The 26,299-nt window shown below is 40.3% G+C and overlaps 1 protein-coding gene across 2 annotated transcripts in view; it reads left to right on the top strand.

Moving 5' to 3' along the window:
- The window catches only part of LOC135475105 (ankyrin repeat domain-containing protein 12-like), a 42,895-nt gene extending 18,783 nt beyond the window's left edge, over positions 1 to 24,112 (top strand). Inside the window, exons 2-14 of one of the 2 annotated variants that reach the window (XM_064754846.1) lie at positions 2,814 to 2,954; positions 8,086 to 8,179; positions 8,460 to 8,648; positions 9,016 to 9,210; positions 9,511 to 9,653; positions 10,127 to 10,349; positions 10,815 to 12,680; positions 18,551 to 18,750; positions 18,918 to 19,046; positions 19,517 to 19,615; positions 20,913 to 21,047; positions 21,688 to 21,783; positions 22,533 to 24,112. In XM_064754846.1, the coding sequence (XP_064610916.1) occupies positions 2,886 to 2,954; positions 8,086 to 8,179; positions 8,460 to 8,648; positions 9,016 to 9,210; positions 9,511 to 9,653; positions 10,127 to 10,349; positions 10,815 to 12,680; positions 18,551 to 18,750; positions 18,918 to 19,046; positions 19,517 to 19,615; positions 20,913 to 21,047; positions 21,688 to 21,783; positions 22,533 to 22,712 (3,618 nt within the window). In that variant the 5' untranslated portion in view covers positions 2,814 to 2,885 and the 3' untranslated portion in view covers positions 22,713 to 24,112. Of the gene's footprint in view, positions 1 to 2,813; positions 2,955 to 8,082; positions 8,180 to 8,459; positions 8,649 to 9,015; positions 9,211 to 9,510; positions 9,654 to 10,126; positions 10,350 to 10,814; positions 12,681 to 18,550; positions 18,751 to 18,917; positions 19,047 to 19,516; positions 19,616 to 20,912; positions 21,048 to 21,687; positions 21,784 to 22,532 lie in introns of both variants that reach the window. The other variant, XM_064754845.1, reaches the window with a different exon arrangement.
- The last annotated feature ends 2,187 nt before the right edge of the window (positions 24,113 to 26,299 follow it).

Here is a 26,299-nt window from a genome sequence, read left to right as displayed (position 1 = left end):
GCCTTCCAAACTACTATTGATGTCCAGGCCCATATTTTGCTCACTTCTGACTTGCATCTGTATGTTACACAAGCTATAGCAGCTGTAACCCAGTAATCCAGTGGTCTGAACCACTCAGCATAACACCTAGGAATGATCTTAATTTGATCATCAGCCAATTATTCTGCTTAGTTTGATGCGTGTCGTCTCTGTGGGATGTGTTCAGCTGCACTCATAAACCTTCACCTTGAATGAAAAAGAAAACAAAAGTGCAGCCTTTTGAGGCTCTGTATGCACACATACATGATTGTATGACATCCACAGATGGCCTACACTAGTGAGGTTGTCTAGAGAGAAACATTTGTTACATGTACCTACAATGTAGTTATGATTCATTGCTCAATGCTGAGATGTGTCTTGATGAACATTGATTATAATAGCTTAACTTTTCTGCTAAAACAGGATGGATGTATTGATCTAGGCCTGCTGGCTAAAACTCTCCACAGTGGTGCATACAACATAATGAACCAGGCCAGTTTTTATATCACAGCTATCAAAGGAAATACCCTTCTGCAATTTCCTGTTCACTCCCTCGATATGGCCTTGTTTTGTTCTTTGTCTGAGTAACTGATTGGTCCGCCCTCACCTACACATGCACAAAGTAAAAGTATAATCTATGGGACATCAGATGAGGATTTAAAGTCCTCGAGGTAACTGCTGAATTGAAGTGGAGGCTTGTCACAAAATGACGCAGAATGCCTTTTCTCCATAGAACTGTGTAATTGCAATCATTTTGTTTTCCTTTATTACTCAAGAGTGTATTTTTAAAATTAAACAACTACATTTATTAATCTGTGCTTCTTTTATCTGTGTATAGTTGAAAGACACATGTACATGAAAAATATTCATTGTATATTCCAGGACTTCAGATTTATAGAAATTATTTTATAAACATGTACATACAGCAGTGTCTTCAGGAATTTATACATGTACATGTAAGTGTACACAGTTTATTTTGACCAACTTTAGAAAATCATGTTGAAGTTATAAAGCACATTGCCATCATGCTATGTACTTGTACATGTCATTCAGATAAATAAAATATGATGAAAAAAAAACACGTACATTTACAGTATGTTTAACAGACAGCAATAAATGTAGATGCATGTACATGTGACTGCATGAATATCATGAAATCATTTGAATTTCAACATGTATATGAATTAATATTTAATTAAAGAATACATGTACTTGACAGTGGGCCCTTGTAAACCCAGTGGCATACATGTACATTGTGTGTTGGATATAAATATTTTAGTACCTACACGTACCCTGTCTGTGCATTCCTGCTTTTGACGCAGCAAAACAAAGGCACATATCTGAATCGCTTTACTGCAGGTTTAGTTTTGCCTGTGGCTGTACAAGTTTTGGTGATTTCCTGGTGAGGTCTGGGGCTTTCCACACAGCCAATTCCACCTCCCAGCAATCTTAATAATCCTTGAAACCAGTTTTGTTTTGTTTTGTTTTAGTTGAAAGGTTTCCAAGATCTTGGCAGTGATTGAAAAAAGTTTATGTTGAAAGTACATGTACTTTCAAAGTACTAACAAGTAAGTTACCAAAATAAGCCATTGATGCCCAGTAGTAAGTTTCCAATGAAACTGAATGATGTTTTAGAAAGTTCTAGAAAACATAGCTTATCAAGTCTCTGAAGTCCTTCAGTACTATTGGGCACCCTGCTCCCATTGACCTTCCAGTCATCTACATGTACGTGTAGGTTCTTTTGTACAGGGTTCAACACCAATTGTGTGAATAAATAAAAGTACTTATTTGCTTGTTGGCTCTGTGATATTCTATGATATTAGATAAACCTGTGTTTGTGGATTTCACCTGACTGAGACAGGTACATATATTTCTGTGAAGAAGTTTTGGCAGGTTGTCAGTGATGGAGTATAAAGATAATTTGTTAGTAGGTTTACCAGGCTAATGTAGCTGTGATAATAGTTGTGTAGGAGATCAAGGAAGATGACATGGATCAAAAACTTGTGGAACTTTCATTAAAATTCTGTTATATACTCACATGTATCAGATAGTGCATTCCTGGCATCCTAGGAGTGAATTATGCACCTGTGGCAGGTAATTTTACATCCTGCTCATGATGGATGAACATGTACTTGTACTGGTGTGTTGGAGACCTTCATGTACACCTACATCTAGGGCAGAGTGGTTACAATGTTTGTCAATAGCTAGCACATCTACGTGCATGTTCTTGTGTAATCATTGCTCTCCAAGTTCACTCACTGTTGATGACAGTATTAAAGTGTTGTGCTGTTCACATGGCCCTAATTGTGTAGACAGGATTATGAAAACGTTATGGTGCTACTGCCCAGTCTGTTACAAGTGGGAACCTTCATCAGTAACTTGTTTTGCCAAAGGCCAATGATTAACCCCCTGCATTCCCATTTCCTCTGCCCATGTAACTAGCCACCATGGTTATATAAGCACAATTTAGTGAAAATTCTTGATTTAGCATTAAACAACAGTCAAATAAATAAAACCTTTTACATCATGTGGGTGTTTAATATTCAAAGTAAAGTAAACCATTACATTGTGTAAGGTGTGCCCAGTTGTATTTTTTTTTTGTAGAATGTTGTAACCCCACATTGTACAAAATACTGAAATACCTATGATTAGGATTTGTTTGTTCATTTATTGACTACGACTCCAGTTTTGCAGCACAGTCACACATGTTGATGAATATATATCATTATGATAATTAGTACCTGGACTGACAATGCTGTTGAGTGGACAGTCAGTTTGTTGCTTTTGTTTTGCAGATGCTAAAGCAAACAGATGCCGGTGTTGAGGTTAACTTTTTGGATACCTGACCCCCGTCTCAAGGAGCCTGCATGCCTTCTATACAATACACCGTGTGCTGGAGGCTAGAAATGTCTGACAAGAAATCACCTCCTCCAAAGGTAAGTTATCCTGTGTACATATTCTTGGTCACTACATGCCTTCTATACAATACACCTTGTGCTGGAGGCTAGAAATGCCTGACAAGAAATACCCTCCTCCAAAGGTAAGTTATCCTGTGTACATATTCTTGGTCACTGCATGCCTTCTATACAATACACCTTGTGCTGGAGGCTGGAAATGTCTGACAAGAAATACCCTCCTCCAAAGGTAAGTTATCCTGTGTACATATTCTTGGTCACTGGATGCCTTCTATACAATACACCTTGTGCTGGAGGCTAGAAATGTCTGACAAGAAATACCCTCCTCCAAAGGTAAGTTATCCTGTGTACATACTCGTGGTCACTGCATGCCTTCTATACAATACACCTTGTGCTGGAGGCTGGAAATGTCTGACAAGAAATACCCTCCTCCAAAGGTAAGTTATCCTGTGTACATATTCTTGGTCACTGGATGCCTTCTATACAATACACCTTGTGCTGGAGGCTAGAAATGTCTGACAAGAAATACCCTCCTCCAAAGGTAAGTTATCCTGTGTACATACTCGTGGTCACTGCATGCCTTCTATACAATACACCTTGTGCTGGAGGCTGGAAATGTCTGACAAGAAATACCCTCCTCCAAAGGTAAGTTATCCTGTATACATACATGTATTCTTGGTCACTGCATGCCTTCTATACAATACACCTTGTGCTGGAGGCTAGAAATGTCTGACAAGAAATACCCTCCTCCAAAGGTAAGTTATCCTGTGTACATATTCTTGGTCACTGGATGCCTTCTATACAATACACCTTGTGCTGGAGGCTAGAAATGTCTGACAAGAAATCACGTCCTCCAAAGGTAAGTTATCCTGTGTACATATTCGGGTTACCTACTGGGTCACAATGGCACACAACTAGTTAGGTGCTCAACGAAGATCTATTCAACTACTTCTATTTATTTCTTTAAAATACAGGCCTGCTTCTCTTTTCTGGATGATACTCTATCAACCGTCATCAATATTAATTTGATTTTAAGTTGGGATAGAGCAAGCTCTGTGGAGCTTTATTCCGGCCAATATTGTCTCATATTGGTAACCTCTGTATATGGTATTTTGTTAAATGAAAATGACATGACATTGATAAGCAATACTAGTTCTTAGTTTGTCTCCAGGGTTATGTGTGTTATGTGACATTTACTATTATAGCACGTTGTAACCTTTGACGGAACTGGTCAGTAAGATTCACCTTATGAATTAGACGTTGATAGTTTTACTTAAATTGGGAGCTAAGGTTTTCGTTGTTATAAGCATTTTATTCTGCCAAATTGATGAGCTGTTAACCAACTTGGAGAATAATTTGTATGATATATCGGACTGGGTTAGCTTATTCAGGGTATTAATGTACATCAAATCTGGCAAATTTTCCCCATCTCCCTCCTTTGATGTTAGCTGATGTTTGTTCACAAAAATTGGAGAACTGACCAGAAAAAATAAGTGTCGATCTGGGCATAACACAAATTTCTCATTAATGTAATTGATGTGCGCATAAAGTATGATTGGGCTAGTGTCTTAATGTGGATATCATCACAAGCTTCTCCTACACAGCATAACTTCATAGGGAAGAGGATAACAACAAACAGTTACATATACCCTTTCAACCAGCATCACTATCTTCTGCACAAGTGTGTCGAGGAGGGGATAACAGAGATATGGAGACTGTTACATGTACCCTAGCACTCATTGTGGCCAGCTTCTCCTACACAACACAAGTATGTTGAGGAGGGGATAACAGAGATATGGAGACTGTTACATGTACCCTAGCACTCATTGTGGCCAGCTTCTCCTACACAACACAAGTATGTCAAGGAGGGGATAAGAGAGATATGGAGACTGTTACATGTACCCTAGCACCCATTGTGGCCAGCTTCTCCTACACAACACAAGTCTGTCGAGGAGGGGATAACAGAGATATGGAAACTGTTACATGTACCCTAGCACCCATTGTGGCCAGCTTCTCCTACACAACACAACAAGTATGTCGAGGAGGGGATAAGAGAGATATGGAGACTGTTACATGTACCCTAGCACCCATTGTGGCCAGCTTCTCCTACACAACACAACAAGTATGTCGAGGAGGGGATAAGAGAGATATGGAGACTGTTACATGTACCCTAGCACCCATTGTGGCCAGCTTCTCCTACACAACACAACAAGTATGTTGAGGAGGGGATAAGAGAGATATGGAGACTGTTACATGTACCCTAGCACCCATTGTGGCCAGCTTCTCCTACACAACACAAGTATGTCGAGGAGGAGATAACAGAGATATGGAGACTGTTACATGTACCCTAGCATTCATTGTGGCCAGCTTCTCCTACACAACACAAGTATGTCAAGGAGGGGATAAGAGAGATATGGAGACTGTTACATGTACCCTAGCACTCATTGTGGCCAGCTTCTCCCACACAACACAAGTATGTCGAGGAGGGGATAAGAGAGATATGGAAACTGTTACATGTACCCTAGCACCCATTGTGGCCAGCTTCTCCTACACAACACAACAAGTATGTCGAGGAGGGGATAAGAGAGATATGGAGACTGTTACATGTACCCTAGCACCCATTGTGGCCAGCTTCTCCTACACAACACAAGTATGTCGAGGAGGGGATAAGAGAGATATGGAGACTGTTACATGTACCCTAGCACCCATTGTGGCCAGCTTCTCCTACACAACACAACAAGTATGTCGAGGAGGGGATAAGAGAGATATGGAGACTGTTACATGTACCCTAGCACTCATTGTGGCCAGCTTCTCCTACACAACACAAGTATGTCGAGGAGGAGATAACAGAGATATGGAGACTGTTACATGTACTCTAGCACTCATTGTGGCCAGCTTCTCCTACACAACACAAGTATGTCAAGGAGGGGATAAGAGAGATATGGAGACTGTTACATGTACCCTAGCACTCATTGTGGCCAGCTTCTCCTACACAACACAAGTATGTCGAGGAGGAGATAACAGAGATATGGAGACTGTTACATATACCCTAGCACTCATTGTGGCCAGCTTCTCCTACACAACACAACAAGTATGTCGAGGAGGGGATAAGAGAGATATGGAGACTGTTACATGTACCCTAGCACCCATTGTGGCCAGCTTCTCCTACACATCACAAGTATGTTGAGGAGGGGATAAGAGAGATATGGAGACTGTTACATGTACCCTAGCACTCATTGTGGCCAGCTTCTCCTACACAACACAAGTATGTCGAGGAGGAGATAACAGAGATATGGAGACTGTTACTTGCACCCTAGCACTCATTGTGGCCAGCTTCTCCTACACAACACAACAAGTATGTCGAGGATGGGATAAGAGAGATATGGAGACTGTTACATGTACCCTAGCATTCATTGTGGCCAGCTTCTCCTACACAACACAAGTCTGTCGAGGAGGGGATAACAGAGATATGGAAACTGTTACATGTACCCTAGCACCCATTGTGGCCAGCTTCTCCTACACAACACAAGTATGTCAAGGAGGGGATAACAGAGATATGGAAACTGTTACATGTACCCTAGCACTCATTGTGGCCAGCTTCTCCTACACAACACAAGTATGTCGAGGAGGAGATAACAGAGATATGGAAACTGTTACATGTACCCTAGCACACATTGTGGCCAGCTTCTCCTACACAACACAAGTATGTCGAGGAGGAGATAACAGATATGGAAACTGTTACATGTACCCTAGCACACACTATGGCTAGCTTCTCCTACACAACACAACAAGTATGTCGAGGAGGGGATAAGAGAGATATGGAGACTGTTACATGTACCCTAGCACCCATTGTGGCCAGCTTCTCCTACACAACACAACAAGTATGTCGAGGAGGGGATAAGAGAGATATGGAGACTTACATGTACCCTAGCACCCATTGTGGCCAGCTTCTCCTACACAACACAACAAGTATGTCGAGGAGGAGATAACAGAGATATGGAGACTGTTACATGTACCCTAGCACTCATTGTGGCCAGCTTCTCCTACACACCTACACAACACAACAAGTATGTCGAGGAGAGGATAATACCATTAAATAAGAATGGTAATTATTTATTTGTTTGACTGGCATTTTATGCCATACTCAAGAATATTTCACTTATTTCATTTCGATCAGCATTATGGTAGGAGAAAACCATACGGAGACGAGCAAAACCCATGACCATTCGGCAGACTCTCCCACTATCCAGATGTAAAAACTTATTATTATTGGGTCATTTTTAAACTGTAGCCCTAATGACAAAGTAAACTAATTGTATGCCACTTGTACGTCATTATGCAAGCTTTATGTTGTTAATTACTCTATGTACATGTAGTAAATGTGATTTGCAGGCTACTGTGTCAGCATGATAAACAAAAGATGTCATGTGACGGAAAGAGATTTCCAAGGTTACTTAGCCCTGGAATACTTTTTTGAGAGTTTGTAAAATTTTAGTGTACCTTGTCTGTATGTAGATGATGGGTGTGCTTTCCCCAAGCTCAAGACTCATTATTGAGCACTGCAAGTCTTTATTCTAACTAACGACATCATTTCATATCTTCAAAGTGCCATTTGATGAGTCAGATTCAAGCCATAAACTACTGTCCGGCCAAACGTGGGAAGGTCTACCAGTAACCTGGGTGTGTGTTTCCCAAGGGCTCTGCTCGGTTTCCACCCACCATAATGCTGGTTGTCGCCGTATAAGTGAAATATTCTTGAGTACGGCGTAAAACACCAATCAGATAAATAAATATAGAAATAAAGCCATTAACAAGAGTGAGTTTTGGGTTGAATACCATACATCATCAACAGCGTTTCTTATTGTAATGTTAATGGTGCCAGGCACTTCACTCTCACATGTTGGCTGCTTAAGAAAGTATTTTGAACTGTTATACACCAACCCCCCTCCCCCAATCAAACGCGTATTTCAAATCACCTAATGAACCTTCTTTATGGAACATCCATAATTATGACATTATGCACCATGATCTTTGCCATGTGCAGTAATCCGAGACTGCTACGCTTTGATGGATCACAGGATGATCAGGAAGGCTGGTCTTTGTACAGATAGACACAATCTTATTTTATATGTATCTGTCTTTTTTCCAGCAGGAGAAGATATTTACAACTGTTAAAACGCCCCAATCAGACAGTAAAACGCTAAAGCGAAAGTTGGCAACACCAGGATCTCCAACAGAGGAAGAAGGTATTTGTGTTTTGTTAGCTTTTTTTATGAGATAGGGGCTCATGAGTCTTTGTTTCTATCATTTTGCATTCAAATTCTACTACTGAATATGGTTTGTGCAATAATTTATTTGGAGTAGAAATCAGTTTATGATCTTCTTGTTAAAGTCCAATCACTTTTCACAAATTAATGTTTCATCTGAAGGTGGGATTTTAAGCCTCCGCATGATACATGTACTAAAAGTCCCTCTATGTTTGACTTCCCATAGAAATGTGACACACCTTTGCTGGTTTATCTACAGAAAAACGCATAGAAAGAACACCAAAACGGAAACGTCCATCTGTTGGTCTTGACTCATCTCCTCTGGCTGGAAGTGGTGGTACCAACAAGGGCTCCGGTGGAATCCACCGGCTTGGCACTCACAATGTTCCACTGTCAGAAAGGCAACAGCTGGCCATGATTATTCGTATGACAGATGATAATTCACAAGGTAAGATTTTTGCTAGCTGTAGAGAGAGAGAGGGGGGGGGGATCTGTTTGATTTCACGTCCTGTCCTGGTGTTCAACATACTGACCTCTTTCAACATTTTGTAGCCCCGTGAAAAGAGATTTGTGGGTTTGTGTTTTTTATTTAATTTTCATTTTTTGTCCTTTTTTATATGGCAGACTATTTTAGACAAGCAACTGTACTGAATTACAGCAAATTTTCTAATGTTTACAAAACAGAAATAAATCCTGTTGTACAACTGGTAGATATTGATAAGTAAGTTTTAAAACATCTGCTAGTTACCTTCTTGTATCTCTAGCCCAGCTCGACTGCTGCTAACTTTAAATTTGTCCTTTTTGCTGTTTGACAGATTCCTCTCCCAAACACTCCTCTCCTGCTCAACCCCCTAACACACCTGGGAAGAGAACACCAGGTGACAAAAAGGTCCATAAAAGGAATGAGAGAGGAGAAACACAGCTTCACATCTTTGCCAAGAAAGGGGATGTCAAGCAAACAAAGAAGCTTATCAAGGCAGGCGCAGATGTTAACGTGCGGGATTTTGCTGGTGAGCTGCTATTCATTCCCGTTGTTATCTGCTTCATTACCATTTATCTGTTTTCAGAATTCAAGATGAAAGAGAGTAGAAAACTCTTGTATTTGCCATTCCTTCTACCAATAAAAAGGAAAATAGAAACTCTGTTTCAAAGGCGGTAACTCTGCCTTTGTAAAACCTTTGTGCTTGCTAGGAGTTTGATTTAGGCCTTTAGGAGAGATTACATATTTTAGATTTGCAGGGCAAATTGTAAGTCTGAATGTTTAGGACACTTTTGTGAAATATATATATATGTGTTTCTTTTGAATGTAGGGTGGACTGCCTTGCACGAGGCCTGTATCCATGGCTGCTTTGCAGTTGCCAAGCAGCTGTTAAAGGCAGGAGCCAACGTGAATGTTCAGGGGCTGGACAAGGACACTCCTTTACACGATGCTTCTATCTGTGGCTATCGCAAGGTAAGCCCATGGATCTTTCTTAATTGCACTTACTCTGTACGCCCTAAAAATTCTCCTTATAAGCGCATTTTTTTTTAATCGGCAGGGAAATGTCATAATGTATTAATTTTGGTGATGTAACTTCGATTTTTTCTGTAGGATATCTTTCTGCTTTGGAAACTTAACTTAACACCAACTATGTAAGACCAATCCAACTCTCTGAATCAGGCTAAATGAGTGGCTTGGTCATGGACTAAAGTTTTGTCCCAATACAGAAATTCATATTTTTCTAAATATCTGTGGCTAAACTCAGTCCTGCAACCTTGATTTCTATTTTTATTGTCATGTGAGGTGGTCTGCGAGCAAACTGCAGATTTTCCTGCATTTCCTTTGGGTGATGCCTGATTTCCTGTCACCTGAATGCTAGTATTGAATGGTGTTTTTTTCCTGTTACAATTTGGTGCGTCTAACTTGCTTTGTGTATCTGTCCCCAGTTAGTGCAGCTGCTGTTGAAGCATGGTGCTGATCCCTACCAGGCAAACAGTAAAGGGAAGACTGCCATTGATGTAGCCTACTCTGAGGAGATAGAGAAACTGTTACGCAGAGAGAATGTATCGTCCAGTGGTGAGAGTTCCAGCATGGATGAGGCACGGTCTCCAACATCTCCAGAAAGCACCGCATCAACGAGGGAGGATGAGCGACAAGTGGACATAGATGGTGAGTGTATATTAAACGTGCATCAGTGGAATTTTTCTGAGGACGAAACACTGACTTGTGATTTATCAACATTAACCCAAAATGACATAAAATTTTGTCCTCAAAAGTACATGTTTAGAGACCTCTTTCCATAAGGGTGCCTTTGTGACTTACAAACTTAAAAGCATCTTTTTAAAATCAGTTGAACTTTGAATCAGGGAAAATGAACAAGTAAGACTTGGTTCCTTTATCTGTCTGATGGACAAGTTTCTGAGAGGAAAGATCTGTAGATAGTGGTCCTATTTACCTAGGACGTAGTGGAGTTCATATGGCTGCATTTGAACCTCCTTTTAGCTTTCCATGAAAATGCTGTAAATCACATGAAAAAAAAAGTTGCTGTGCTTTGTATCTTTGTCTGTTTTTTACTGTTTGTTCTTTCTGTAACACAAATGTTCTTCAGATACTTCTGTTGTCTTCTTCATTCAGAATTTGCATTGCGGATATCTTCACAAATGTCAGCTGGCCAGGGAACAACAACAACTACCACAACAGTAACGCGTTCTAACAGTGTGAGTGCCCCAGTGTCCAGTGCTGCCAGCGTGGTGTCGACAAGTACCACGCAAAGTGGTGATTTACAGTTTAACAGAGATAATTTTCCCTCCATGCACGGAACTGCAGTGTCATCGTCATCAGTGGCAAAACGAATTGTCCCAAAATCCCCAGAAGGGAAAACTAACTCCCCGCGACTGTGTCTGAAATTCAGGTCGAGCGATGATGCGAACAGTGAATCGGCAACCGCATCCAAGGAATGGCAGCGCTACAAGTCATACAGTGTTACGTTGGAAACAAGAGAACCGAAAGGTTCTCCCGGCAACAGTGCATCATCTAGTAATGAAAGTGATTTGTATGACCCCCAGTTAGATAGTGGAGCAAAGTTAAAGTTTTCAGAGAGCCTGTTGCATAACAGGAACAATGGAGATGGGAAAATTGCTCCCAAAATACCTTTAGACTCTCAACCTAAAGCTGTAGCGGATAGTTTGAGAGTTAAAACGTATGATAGGAACAGCTTGGAAAGGGGAGGCAACCCTCCTCTACCCACTCCTTCCTCCTCCCCGTGCAAACCTTCCCATGAGTCCATAGACAGCTGTCAGTTATCCTCTCAATTTGAAGACATCAGTGATTCAGAGCAAGAGGAGACTCGACTTCCTCAAAGTACTGCTGAACAGGGAAGGCGTGACCAAAAGATGGCAGGCAGCGAGCTGTCCCGCATTCCAGTGATAAGGGTGTCCACCACAAATGACACTGTGTCCAAAGAGACTGTATCAGACACCCCTGTCAGTGTATCCCCACCTCTTTATCGTAGTAGCTCATGTGTAGGAAGTCCAAAACACCCAGTCTTAGAGAATTCCCAAGACGGGGCAGAAAGGACACGGCATAATTCAGCACCCAACAAGAAAAGTATACTTGTGTCAGACAGTTTAGGTTTTAAAAATGCAGATTGTCCAACGTGGGACACACAGGATTCTCATTCCTCACCGGCAGATCGGTGGGATACTATAGCCTCTCCAGCCATTCCTAAAACAGAACTACCTAGTAAACAGCAGCAACAGATTAGTTCAGAGTGCTCACCGAGTTCCCCAAAAGGGGAAGTAAAAACGACTCGACCATTGCCCAGTTTGCAGCAGTTGGAAAGAGAACCTGTCAAATCTCTTTATAAAACAGACCCTAAACATACTTGTAATTCTCCAAAAGTACCTCCACTTAAAATTATAATGCCCACAAAGACATCGTCTTCAGACCGTGTGGATCCTGCTGGGAGTCCATTTGCCATCCAGTCAGCTCTGCCGTATGTGGTGAATCCCTCGCATGCGGGGGACGGCGAGGCAGGGGTGGGCTCTGTGTCTCAGGACACTTCTCAGGCCTCCTCTACTGCCTCTTCCAGGCCTTCCTCTCGTGCCAGCTCACCTGCCTCAGACAAAGGGATTGTTGACATCAGTAAGATCGTGGACAGGCTGTCTTCCCAAGCAGAGGAAGAGGACAAGGCAGAGACTGCTGAGCAGGAAGTACAGGAAAAGGTGGAAAACTCCCAGCCAGCTCCAGTCAATGAGAAACCAAAGGAAGTGAAAGTAGAGGAACCAGAGAAAACCACAATGGTTCTGAGGGATAGGGACAGAAATAAAGACACAGAGAAATCAGACAGTAAGGAGAAGGATCAGCCAGCCGAGAAGGAGAATGATAAGGGTCAGAAAGAGGCAAAGGAGCAAAAGGAAGAGAGGCGCACCACCAGGACTTTACGATCTCATACGCAGATGTTACTACAACAACAGAAAGCTGATAACCAAGACTCTAAAGGTGAGCACACTCAAGTCATTTATTATTGACACCATTTTAACTGTGTCTGTGGTTATATATGTAGCTATGTAGGTGATTTGTGTGGAAATGTTACAAGATTTAGCCTATGTGCTGTTTTTCATACAGAGTTTACCATTTAAGGGCCTCATTGTACTGGATTCTGAGTAATTCATCTGCTTTATACGGCTACCCAAGAGCTTTTTGTGAGGATTGATTCATTGCTTACATGTATGAGAAAAACTGAAGTAGTGGATTTCAAAGTGTCATTTTAAGTCCTTTATGTGCTTCAGAAAACATCTACTGTAAAGTACTTTTTGTTCGCTGGAATTGATTTTCACAGATTTACTTCAAAATTGGGTTCGTGGGAGTTAATGTTTGCGTATTTAATCAAGGGAATACGGAACAAAAATCTTAAAAATTTAATTTTTTGGCATAAAATATGGCTGAAATTTTAGCACTTCAAACATATTATCAAGGGTGGCTTTAATCCCCCTTTGTTTCCTGCGGTGATGCTAATCCTGATAATCTGGTTCAGAGATTAAACAGAATTGAGGATGGATTATCACTACAGTATGTAAGAAAATTCCTTTCACACCTACTGTGAACAGTATTCAAAGAGGTGTCACTTGTTTTTGTCCCTTCAGTGAGTATTTGTAATGAACTGCCAGTCACATTTTGAGCAGTTCAACAAAAATTATATAAATTAACCACAAAATTGTATAAATTCACCATCTTATCGGAACCTGTCATTCACTCTTGATTAACATAGTAAAGCAACACGATTTAACTTCATAGCCTACTACTACCTCTGGTATATGATTCAATATTGGAATTTTTTTACACTAGCACTATTTTTCTCGGTAAATCACTGACCGCAAAAAATTAGTTCCTCACAAAAATTAGCTACTTCACATTAGGTACTGTATTTCACCTTAAGTGTAACATTTTTCAGGTGACACATTTTGTTTCATTCATCTACCTTATAAGTTTTTTGTGGAGCTCATTTCGTATCAGAAGTATCATTCTATGGCCTTTCTGTGCCTCTAAACATGCATGTGTACATGTCAAACTTGAAATGTGAAATATGGTATACATGTATGTATGTCTGTTTCCAGTTGTTCTTGAATGTTCACAAGATAATAACTTGTAATGATGCGGTTGCTCCAATGTATGAAACAATGCTATACAAAACATTCAGTTATTATGGCTGCATTTCCTCATAGTACACATGTAGGAGTTGTTTTCCTAACTGTCCACATACTGACTGCACTGTAAGGTGGGTTTGCTGTATATGTGTGTGTATTTTGTGCGAGGTGTTGTTTACTATATATGTGTGTGTATTTTGTGCGAGGTGTTGTCCTACATGTACATGTATACAACTGCTTCGGCGGACTGATAGTCATCGAGAAATCCGGGATCAAAGCCCGGTCGAGAAACCTTGGATCAAACCCGAGTTGGGTCATACCAGAGACATTAAAAATGGTACTTGTTACTGCATTACTTAGCACTCAGCACTGAGAGGTTAGAACAAAGAAACCAAACTGGTTAGCCCAGTGTCGGTATAATGTGAGTGAGTGGGGTGTCATGTCTTTGACATGATACTTCAGTGGAGGCAGCACTTTGGATGCATGGACTCGCTCTGCCACAAGAAGACACAGTATATGTACACACACATACATGTGCACACAATTTCATCACATGTATTGGTATTGAGGAATTGGAAGCATCAAGTTGTTTGAAATTACGTGTACATGACCATTGTACGTCAGTGGGAGAAAGATGTATATACGCCATGTTTGGAAATGGCTGGTGCATGTATTTATTGAGGCAGTGCACATTGATTCTTCTGTTGGCATTCAGAGTTTGTTCATACAAAAATCAGACTACAAAAAGAAATCAGATCAGTTGCTGATATTCCGTTGTCAAATACATTGCTGTATTTATTTTCTCAACTGCAGGGCTTCTACTGGCACTTTCCATTGTTACAAATGTAGAACAATTTTTTGAAATGGCGATAAAATGTGAAAAAATGCGAATGCTTTAGGCGGCAAATTGATTTACTTAAGAAAAAATACAGGCATTATACAAAATCTACCATGAGTGTTTTCTGTTGTTTTTTTAGCAGATTTTCGCAGTTTTTCAACAACAACAACATGGTTGTATGGCGATTACTTGAGAGAGAAAACTACAAAGGGGGTTCAGCATTGTTGCAACTTGACTTACATTAAATAATGCTTGAAATCATTTTTGTTAATTAACGAATGAGAATGAGGCATTTTTGGGGATGCCTTTCATTGCCAATTGTAGAAAAAAAAAAATTATCAAGGGAAATAAATCAAAGTAGAGTTACACCTGTAAATGAAGTTTTCCATGAAACATTTAAACTTTTCCACTTAATGAACAATTTTTTTGGACCCGAAGTAAATTAAATGTTTCAGAATATGTGCTGCTACATAAATGTGTACACCGTCTGGTTTTCTCCTGTCAGACGGTGTTACTCCAATGTACTGATCATAATGTTGCATTTAAATAAACAGAATGCAAAAATTAATTTCGTAACAAATTTTTCTGATAGAGGAAATTACGTTTTACTAGGATCCTACAGATAGGTTGAAAAAAGGATTGATTTTGTTCTCTCAAAAAACAAAAACATGCTGCCAAACATTGGTCCATTATTTTGAGGGCAATTGTTCTAAATGTAAAGTTTGATAAACTCCAGATATAGCTGGAAGAGACCAAGCTGATTCTTGCAGCTACACCAAGGCAGATTAAAACGAATTACAGAAGGTGACCTATAAGGGTCATGGCTTCTAAGGAGGTATTGGTAAAAAAAAATAGTATTTACTACAAAATCTGATGAGTGGCTAAAGTGACTGGGTAAAAAACCAGAGGAAGCCTTGCAACTGTAATGGAGGATACAAAATCATGTGGGAAAAGTAAGTAACCCTACCATGCCAGGGCCTAATCCAGCCCTTCTCATTGGACGCAGCCGTAAACTTTGTGTGAAAACAAAACAAAAAAAAAAACAAAACAAAAAAACAGCCTGAATTCTTTATAAGAATCGGATTATCTACTGAGTGGCTAGGCTTCAGCCAGCCATTCTGAGTGGCTAGGCTTCAGCCAGCCATTCTGAGTGGCTAGGCTTCAGCCAGCCATTCTGAGTCGCTAGGCTTCAGCCAGCCATTCTGAGTCGCTAGGCTTCAGCCAGCCATTCTGAGTCGCTAAGCTTCAGCCAGCCATTCGCCATTAGTTTTGGCGAATATAATTTCTGTGTGGCAAAAGCAAATTGGCGTCCCTTTGCCACAGTGGCAAATGCAATGGATGCCTTTCAACTTCAGTTCTTTAGGTTTGAAGTTCGTGAATTTCAAAGAAGAAAAGAAAAAGGCCGCCTGACCACCCCGACTTCAAAACACAGGGTTTGTTACCCACAACAAACAACTTTTTTAATGATGACCTGGGATAGTTATGGTTAAATGTGATGATCAGACGAATTTTTGGGTTAGGTACGTGTTGTGTTGTGCACATGGGGTGGAAGTCAACCGTAGGAACCAAGGCCCTTAAAAATTTAGGAGAATCGAAATATTCAACAGTAAGGTGCCCTCACCAGTAGTTCCACCCCCTGCCCTTGTCAGGCCGGATTAGGTGCTGCATGTAGGCCTACATGTACCTTCCAGTGTTTTGTTCATAGACACGTGACATGTTACCACTGCAAAAGGAATACTGCTTTTCCGTTTCAGAGCCCGTCACTGTACTAGATCAAAAATTATTAAAAATTAGGAATATTAAGTCTTCCTGTTTTTTTTTGTTTTCATATGTTCATCTAATTATAATATTGATTATCACTACACAGAAATAGAGGCAAGAAAATGGATTATATCATGTGCCTGTAACTTGCAACAGGTGTGCACGCTAATAGTGATACATGTAGTATGTGGCTCACCTTTTTGCATCTATTCAGTACTTAAAAGGCAATTTTTAGTGTAATTTATATTGTATTAGGACATTTCTGAGCAGGTGGAAATAGTTGTTGATTGGCTGAAGTAGTACCACTGTTAGATTGTACTGCCCCAGTGGATTCAGCATCTCCAGAAGGTTTTCTTCCATTTGGGTATGTAAACTCACCTAGAGCAACGTTATTGGAAATCACAATATTTTGTTCATAAAATACCAGTGAAATATTATTTTTTTCTGTTCACAATAAAATTTTAGAGTTGTCTGTTTGTACTCTTAAGCTTCATGATACAAAATTGTTATATTCCAGTGATTTCGACAGGCCATGGTAAAAAAAATGTTTGTTGTGGAAAACGTCACCGAGTCGCCAAATTCAGCTCAACTCATTTTTTTTTTTTTTTTTTCTGGAAATGTAAGAATTTCTTTTTTGTTTTGGGAAGCAAACATTGCCAAGCACAAATCACTGAACTGCTCTGACTTACCAAAATTAGGTTTAGTATTACAGGTAACTGGTTTGCTCTTGCCTTAGTCAGAAGAATATATATTTCATCCACATTCATCTCCACACCATGAATGTAGGTCTTAAAAATTTAACATGGCAGCAGTTCTTTGTTTGGAAATAGGGGGAAGGGAAGGAATGGGAAGACAACATTAAACAACTACATGCTGAGACATAAACAAAGGTGCCGAGATGTACGGGTTTATCTTGTGTGCAAGCAGTCTTTTGTTGTACGAGTTTGTGTAGCGTGCAAGCAGTCTTTTGTTGTACGAGTTTGTGTAGGGTGCAAGCAGTCTTTTGTTGTACGGGTTTGTGTAGCGTGCAAGCAGTATTTTGTTGTACGGGTTTGTGTAGCGTGCAAGCAGTCTTTTGTTGTACGAGTTTGTGTAGCGTTCAAGTAGTCTTTTGTTGTATGAGCTTGTGTAGCGTGCAAGCAGTCTTTTGTTGTACGAGTTTGTGTAGCGTTCAAGCAGTCTTTTGTTGTACGAGTTTGTCTAGTGTGCAAGCAGTCTTTTGTTGTACGAGTTTGTCTAGCATGCAAGCAGTCTGTTTGTCGTGTGGGTTTGTCTAGCGTGCAAGCAGTCTTTTGTTATGTGTTACATGTACACAATTAGGTGATGAATTTTGAGTGAAATTCCCCAAGAGAGCATTGATCTGTTTCATCAAAAAAAGCAAAACGTGGCTGTGTTCTGTTCCTATATGTTTTTCCTCAACCCACTGGTTTTTTCTACACTCAAAATTGCTTTGTAATCCTTAACTTGATAGACCTGAACATGATGGTCAAGTATTTTCCCACACTCGGCAGTAAGGGTTTAAAATGTACATATTTTGTGCTGGGTGGCATTGCAGCTGGCAAATTCTTCGGGTTCCTGACCTTTGCTTGTGAATGTGATATGCATGACATAATGTTTTGCAGGCAATAGTCACAGACACCTTTTTACTAAGCATTTAAATACCACTAGTGGGTGTGGCTCAGTACGCCTGGGTCAGTACATGTACACCTCAGGGTTTATCTGTAAACCCTGTATCTGCTAAGCACTTGTGACCAGATTTACCCAGCTTGTACACAGTCATTTATGTATTGAAGAAAACCATGTGCGGTTTTTCTGCGACTTGTACATGTACGAGTGCTTATCATCAAGTGGGTATTTAGTACATTCATGCAAGGTATTGTTTCATTTAAACTAAAGTGTGTTCTTGTGGAAAATGTTGCATGCCTCATGGGGAATGAGCAGTAGATGTGCACACATCAGGCCCTGACAAATTGTTGACAGCTAAGTGTTGTTCTCTTTGCAGCCATTCAGCTCCTGATCAGTAATAAATGTACTGGATTATATTTGAGGTAGTTTTCCCCGGAAGGTACAAGGCATACCATTCAGGTTTCACCATACAAAATTAATCAAAATTATGTTTTTTTCAGATTCTGCTCAGAATGATACAGCGAAGGAAGAAGAACAACAGAAGACCGAGGAAACTGATGAGAGCCTAACAAATCGAAAACGAAAGCTTCGACCAAAGCCCGAGCCCCCAACTCCTGAGCCCGTTTCAGTCCCTGTCCCCCCTGTGCAGTACGAGAAACCCCCCAACCCCTACGAACTTTTCTTGTCTATACGCAGTCAGGTCAGTACCACAGCTAGACCTACCACAAATTTGTTCTTTTTTGTATTTTTTTTTTTTCCATTTGTTGATGTTCAACACAAGCAATGTTCATCAGTTTACCTTTTCACTCCTAAGAGGAAAGCCTGTATAAGCATCAAGAGTAACTTGCCCTTGGTTGTTGATTGTAGGTGGCATCCCGGCGAGATGGTCTAGTAACAGTGGCTCCCAAAGCACCTCAGGGATACAAGGACTACAAGATTGTTAACTGTAGTTATGTGCTTCATGGGAACTCTGCAAGTAGACTAGCTGTGCCAATGGTAAGTGCACCTCATCCAGTATGAACAGAACATCCAGCAAAACCACCTCAAACCAGAAAAAAAACAGTGTTTTCATTGGACCCAGTGTAATTAATACCGGAGAAATAAGGAAAGGACTGTGAATTTACTACTTTCCAGAAATGTGATTGTCTACCATTACTAAGTTTTGATAAACTGTTGACTTGTGTAAGAGGAGTTAGAAGTTGATTTATTCACCATCAGCTCAAGTATTAGTGGATCTTGTATGTATAGTGTTCACATATTATGTTAAGATTGTTTTTTTAACTTTTTGTTATACTATTTAACAAGGAACAGAGCAGAAATATTGAAATCCTGTTGAAAAAATATGTGCTTGTTTGACAAATGTTATAACAAAAGTACCAGAATTGCAAGAGATGTAGGCTACATCACAGTAAAGGGGAGATAACTCATTAGGATTAAAATGTGACTTTCTGTTTGTGCTGTTGCAGTTAACTCCCCCTAACTCTGTGACTGGACCAATTCGTGATCTGTTCTTGGAGCAGGAAAAAGCCAGGTACAAGTTGCGGCTACAGCATATAGTGGAAAGGGTAAGTTACTTCAAAAGCTGATCTGTCCCAAGAATATCACTGCAGAGCTTCTGTCTGTGGCTGAAAGATTACAAAATCACAGTGGTTCCTTCAAGAATGTTTTTGTATCATGTGAGGTGCCCATTGTCTCAGTTGTTGTAAAATGAAGCCTCCTCCTGGTGGTTTGAGGGTAGATCCTGTAGAGCATTTGCTACGTACCTTACATTAGACAGTATAAAGGATAGATTAAATAAGACATTCTTGTTTCATTGTGTTGTTGTGCAGGAGAAGCTGATGATGCTGTTTGTTAGGGTCACTTGTTTCTTGTGTCGTGGGTTGTACAGGAGAAGCTGATGATGCTGTTTGTTAGGGTCACTTGTTTCTTGTGTCGTGGGTTGTACAGGAGAAGCTGATGATGCTGTTTGTTATGGTCACTTGTTTCTTGTGTCGTGGGTTGTACAGGAGAAACTGATGATGCTGTTTGTTAGGGTCACTTGTTTCTTGTGTCGTGGGTTGTACAGGAGAAACTGATGATGCTGCGTTTTAGGGCTATTTGTTTTATGTGTTTTACAGGAGAAACTGTTGATGCTGTGTGATAGGGTTGCTTGTTTTCGTGTGTTGTACACGAGAATTGATGATGCTGTGTGACAGGGTTGCTTGTTTTTGTGTGTTGTACAGGAGAAACTGATGATGCTGTGTGATAGGGTTGCTTGTTTTTTATGTTGTGTCGTGGGTTGTACAGGAGAAACTGATGATGCTGTGTGATAGGGTTGCTTGTTTCTTATGTTGTGACGGGTGTTGTACAGGAGAAACTGATGATGCTGTGTGATAGGGTTGCTTGTTTTTTATGTTGTGTCGTGGGTTGTACAGGAGAAACTGATGATGCTGTGTGTTAGGGTTGCTTGTTTCTTATGTTGTGTCGTGGGTTGTACAGGAGAAACTGATGATGCTGTGTGATAGGGTTGCTTGTTTCTTATGTTGTGTCGTGGGTTGTACAGGAGAAACTGATGATGCTGTGTGTTAGGGTTGCTTGTTTCTTATGTTGTGTCATGTGTTGTACAGGAGAAACTGATGATGCTGTGTGTTAGGGTTGCTTGTTTCTTGTGTTGTGTCGGGTGTTGTACAGGAGAAACTGATGATGCTGTGTGTTAGGGTTGCTTGTTTCTTGTGTTGTGTCGTGGGTTGTACAGGAGAAACTGATGATGCTGTGTGATAGGGTTGCTTGTTTTTTATGTTGTGTGGTGTGTTATACAGGAGAATCTGATGATGCTGTGTGATAGGGTTGCTTGTTTCTTATGTTGTGTCATGTGTTGTACAGGAGAAGCTGATGATGTCTGTAGAACAGGAAGTCCTGCGGGTCCACGGGCGGGCAGCCAGAGCTATGATTAACCAGAGCCTCCCCCTGGGGGTCTGTACTATCCTGAAGGATGAAGAGATATACAACATATTTGAGGTAGATGTTCTTGTAGATTCATCCAAGTTTAAGGCCTTGAATAGGCTCACCTTTAGCCATCTGTTAGGAATTTTTGGTGAACAAATCTCCAGGGTTTACCAGCTACACAGAAAATGCAGTAGCATTTGTAACCTATTGAAAAACCAACTCTATGTCCATTTGTTTTTCAATTTTACAAGTACAATAGATCAAACCTGGATCAAGCCATAACAAAGACTTCAAAAATGGTACTTACTGCAGCCAAGCCACATTGCTCAGCACTGAGATGTTAGAGTAAGGAAACAAAGTTGGTCTGGTTGGTCTGGTGTCAGTATAAAGTGATCGGGTGGGTTGGACTTCAGTGGTGGCATGGACCTGCCCTGTGTCAAGAAGATACAATATATGTACACACAGCTAATGACGACTCATCAAAAATTGCTAAGTACGACATTAAACCCCATGCATTCATACATACATACATGCATGCATACATACATACATGCATACATACAAACAAGTACAATAATTACCTCAAGCAATGTATAAGGTACTTTTATTAAGATAATATTAGGTAGATTTTTGTGTTTTGTACATATTTTAAACAAAAAAAGTTCATACTTGTGAGTACTTTTCTGATTTTGACTTACTGTTGATGTTTCAGATGGAAGAAAGAGATAAAAATGTCCGTACGCGTTACAATGGCCGACAGTTTCTCTCCTGGTACCATGATGTAATGGACAAGTTTGATAAAATTAAGGTAACAACCAAACTTTGCATTTTACCTTTCATAAGTAGATATAAAGCATTTATTGGATCCCCTCCACTAACAGAATTAACCCTGAAATATGTTAGGGGCTGAGCTCTTGCTGATAGACCTTTCTCATGTGCACTGTTGGTTAAAGGATACTTTAAAGGCACTAAAAACGAAGGATATGGTTGTGAGGAAATTGAAGACAGGTAGGCCCATACATGAGGGATTGTTGGGAAATATTTGGAAATAACATCATGGATGAACATACTGGGAAGGTGGGACAAGATTAGTACCCACTATTTAGGCTTTCCTCCCCAACAGCTGTTTTCGACAGTTTTCACCGTTAACACCACACGTGGGTGACTGCTGGAGGCTGAGGAAAACTATAGTTTAGGGCCATTTTTGCACCCCAATAAGACGGCTTTGTACTTCCTCACATCATATATTCTGTATTTAGAAGTAAAAACCAAAGTTTTATGTATCAATCAAGTGTTGTAAATTTAATCGTTTGTTTTGGCTTCAAGGAAAGTATTCTTTGCTTATAGAGCTCATGCTGGCTTACTCTCTGGTCATATGTGGGAAAGCCTGCCAGCAACCTGCAGATGATCATGGGTTTCCACAGGGCTGTGTCCAGTAATGCTGGTCTCCATTGTATAAGATAAATATTCTGGAGTATGGATGAAAACTCCAGTCAAATAAATCAGTTAATCTTTGCTAATCTGTTGACATAAAGGGCATCATTTTTTCCCTTGCAGAGTTATCTGCTCCTGCGACATCACCACGAGGCTGAGTCACTTTATGCTGTACAGAAGATGGACTGGGAATGGAAGCTTAAGGAGTTGGGGCTCTGCGACTCTAATTCCACACCCGCCATTGATGAGCTTCATGTTCCAATGGTACAGGTGAATGAGGAGTTTGATTTGTTACCTGCATAACGGTTACACAAGATAGTGGATTTCCATGAAGAGCTTGCTGGTCCGCTGGACCTTGATACCGTCATCACAAAATGTCCTCATACCTGGAGGGAGTGCACCGCACCCACTCTGTTGCCATGGTTATGAGAGCAGGTGATTCTACACCTCAGGAGAGTAACCTGTGGAGACTCTGCCACCATTGTCACCACAGGTGGCAGATGAAGGTGTCATCACAAGACGTGGACAGTCAGAAGATTTCAAGTTTGCTCTGTAGACCCATTGTGCTGGACTGATATGTTAAGCCTCGCCCCACTTAACCTCTTCTTAGTTTTGGGATAAGTTTGGAAAAGGCTATCCCTTACTATCGTTATCTTTCTGGGCAGGTGGCGTGGAGACCAGCAGAGAAGTAATATCTACTGTTCACTTTCTCTTCAACAAGTACCTGTACAATGGTAGGTCCATACTGCTGCCCCTAGTCCCCTATTATGTTATACCTGAGGAGTAAGGAAGAAGAGCAGAAAAATCTGTTGGTTTGACTGTAATTTAACCAGTTGGAGTAATGATCGAGGTTTGATAAGTTTATTGAAAGAATTCACGGATAATGCTGGAGGGATAAGACATTAATTCAGAGAAAGGCAGAGTAGGAGAATGAATGTTAAGCTCAATCTCTGTGACTTAGATAGACCGAATGCATAGAGATTCTCACTGGCATAATCCTTGGATTGTATAGTGTCCCTTTCTCTGTATCTCTAATGCTTACGTGTTGATCTCTAAATGACAGTTCTTAATAATCTTTCTGCCAGATCTTATCCTGGCTGAAATGGCTGGATTGATAAAAAAATCTTTCACTAAGATTGTTCGTTAAAAAAGGAGCATTAATATGAATGCCACTTTCTTCTAAGCTACTTGGTTGGATCGCATGGCTGTGTTTATGTTCTGGTTTTAGTGTTCTTTATGCTGTAGCTGTTGTGTGCTATGTTTTGTTTTTTTGGAGTACATTGTTCTCTGTTTTGTGTTCTGGTGCAAAAGCAGAGAAGTGATAAGAGTTTTGAAGTCATAATGATAGTGACCTTTGGTGTCAGCAGACGGTGATCAGCAGTAGACAAGGTTGCCACAAGAGCTGACACGTCTGGTTATGGTCAGCCTGAATCCACAGGTGTATACGAACATTTACGTCTCAAGTGATACATTCACACGTCATTTAATATTTGTGTACATTTAATGTATACATGCGCCGTTAGTGTGAGGACTTCAAATGGGGCGCACATTTCACATATTCATTCAGCATGCGTACATTTTTTAGTATACATTTCACCTGGCGAATTCATATTTGATGTATATTTCACGTTACAATCTTACCAGTGTAATGGTAAACTACCGTTTCCCAGGAGAATCCACAGACGGTGTATATATAAATGTGTGTGTGTGTGTGTGTGTGTGTGAATCTGGTTTTGTTCAGACAAGACACAACCATCAAATTTGTACATAGAAAGTTGAGGCGATGTTAGTGGATAGGAATATTTAATGTGTAAAGCCACTGGTGAGATGTTTGTAAAAATGAAGCTCACTGGCTGCTGTAATTATTGTACATAGCTGTTTGGAAGGATTTGGACGAGAGAGAATGCGAGACGGGGGAAAACTGAAAGTCTAATTACCCTCCACAAGCTTCTTGAAGCAGAGGATAAATCTTGGAGCAATTTACTGTAAGCTGACTTATTGCTACCTTGTAGCAGTCATCAATGTATCATCTTGGTTCACCGAATCTTTTATCCATCAAGATTTTGTTTAACTGTTCTGTTTCCTCTCATTAGTATGTCACTTGGATGTTTCAAGTGTGATGTTGGTGTTTGTTATGTTCAGGTCTCCTTCTCTAGACCTTTAATATAGCACTTCCTGTTAGAGTACCTGTTGCCTGATAAATTATCCTACCAATGCTACTACATATAAGTCAGTGATTGTCCATGTCTGAAGAGTTTCTCAGTCTGCTTTTCTCTCAAGTTCTTTTTGTTGTGTTTTGTTCTACAAGTTTTGAATTTGTATTGTTTGGGTTATTTGTATTGAGTAAGTTATCTTTTTCCATCTACTTTGCTTTCCTTCAAATTTGAACACACAACCATTGTTATATAAGAGAATAGCTTAATTCTTATACATTTAAATTGTTCTTTAAATTTTTATCAAATTTGATATTGATAGTTTTTCTTAATGTATCAGAAGTCTTTGATATGTTACTTACACTGAGAATAATTTTCTTTTTCTTAAATTTGTTGTTAAGACTAGTGGAGTTTTCATAAATAATGGACGACGAGTACAATGTATTGTGTAGTTTTAAGTCCTTCAAGTTAGATGTTGATCTTTCAGTTTTGTCAAATGCTGTGTGTGGCAGGATTGGCTGTATTCCACAGGTAGATGTATCTAAGACACTCCAAACACCTCCTCTAGCTTCTAGACTAGGAGATTCAGCCTGATCTGTCAGCTGAGTTGGGTACCAGTAAAACTTGAGGACTGTGACTTTTTCGTACTAGCCTTGTGTGTTACATGGAGGGGATATCAGCAGTACTGTATTAGTAAAATCAATAATCTATTCTATATACTATCAAGGTATTTTATGGACTCCAGTAATTCCCAGGTGCCAGTCGAATAGGAACATACACCTCATAAACGTCCCTAGCTAGGATTCCTGTGGCCGTATTTCTCTGTAGACAAGTGCAACATTCTGGTGCCCATTTTCCCCACCAGGGACACTGCAAATGATGTATGCATTACCGGGCTCTTTTTTTTTACTGCAACTATCTGTGTGCGCTGTTTAAAAATAGCCAGGTGTCTGATGTAGAAAGGAAGAAAATTTAACATCGTCAATCCTCTTTAACGTTGAAGGCAACGTGTCGGCTTCTATACTGAAAAAGGTTGGTCCCATGTAGCCCCGGCTTAATTCCATTCTTCTGTTATGTGTGCTCCTTGTCTTAGAACAGTTAACTAAGGACATTTGGCTCCACAAATACGTCAACTATATACTCAAGGGGGGATTCGTAGCGTCTGTGTTTTATCTGTAAGGGCACTTTTCATCCATTCATACCAGTCTTGTCTATTGTAATGCCCTCATCAGTTGGTATTCAGTAGCTGACTATTTACAGCAGTTTGTTCATGTGTGACCAAGATCCCTCAATAAAATAAACATTGTACAAAGATATGCCGTAACATGTTGTTCATCTTGATCACTTCATTTCTGACGTCAGTTGTGTAAACTTGGTGATGAGTGCTGCATCGAGCCACCCTGTGGTCACAATGCCACGTGAGGCGTGACATTCATGTAAGGCGATATTACGTGTCTGAGCGAGATTTGTATGTTTTAAGACTGTGTGTGACCGTCCCATCATCTTCTCACATCGAGAAGCGGTATATCGCATGGCAAGAACGGCATCCCCGGTGGCATCCCGGTTGGCAGGTGATTTGAGAGAGCCAGGCTCTGTTCTCGGACAGATATTCAGAAACGACAATTCAGTGCACTTGTTTTTTTAAATGTCTTTCCCAGCGCCAGCTGTGGAAATGTTCTCTGTGTGCCTGTCAGTCAGGTTGAAAATTTAAATATCAACTTCAGTCATGTACTAAAG

This window comes from Liolophura sinensis, chromosome 9, assembly GCF_032854445.1.
Source record: "Liolophura sinensis isolate JHLJ2023 chromosome 9, CUHK_Ljap_v2, whole genome shotgun sequence".
NCBI lineage: Eukaryota > Metazoa > Mollusca > Polyplacophora > Chitonida > Chitonidae > Liolophura > Liolophura sinensis.
The sequence above is the reverse complement of the archived record's forward strand: the minus strand, read 5'-3'. Positions and strand labels throughout refer to the sequence as shown.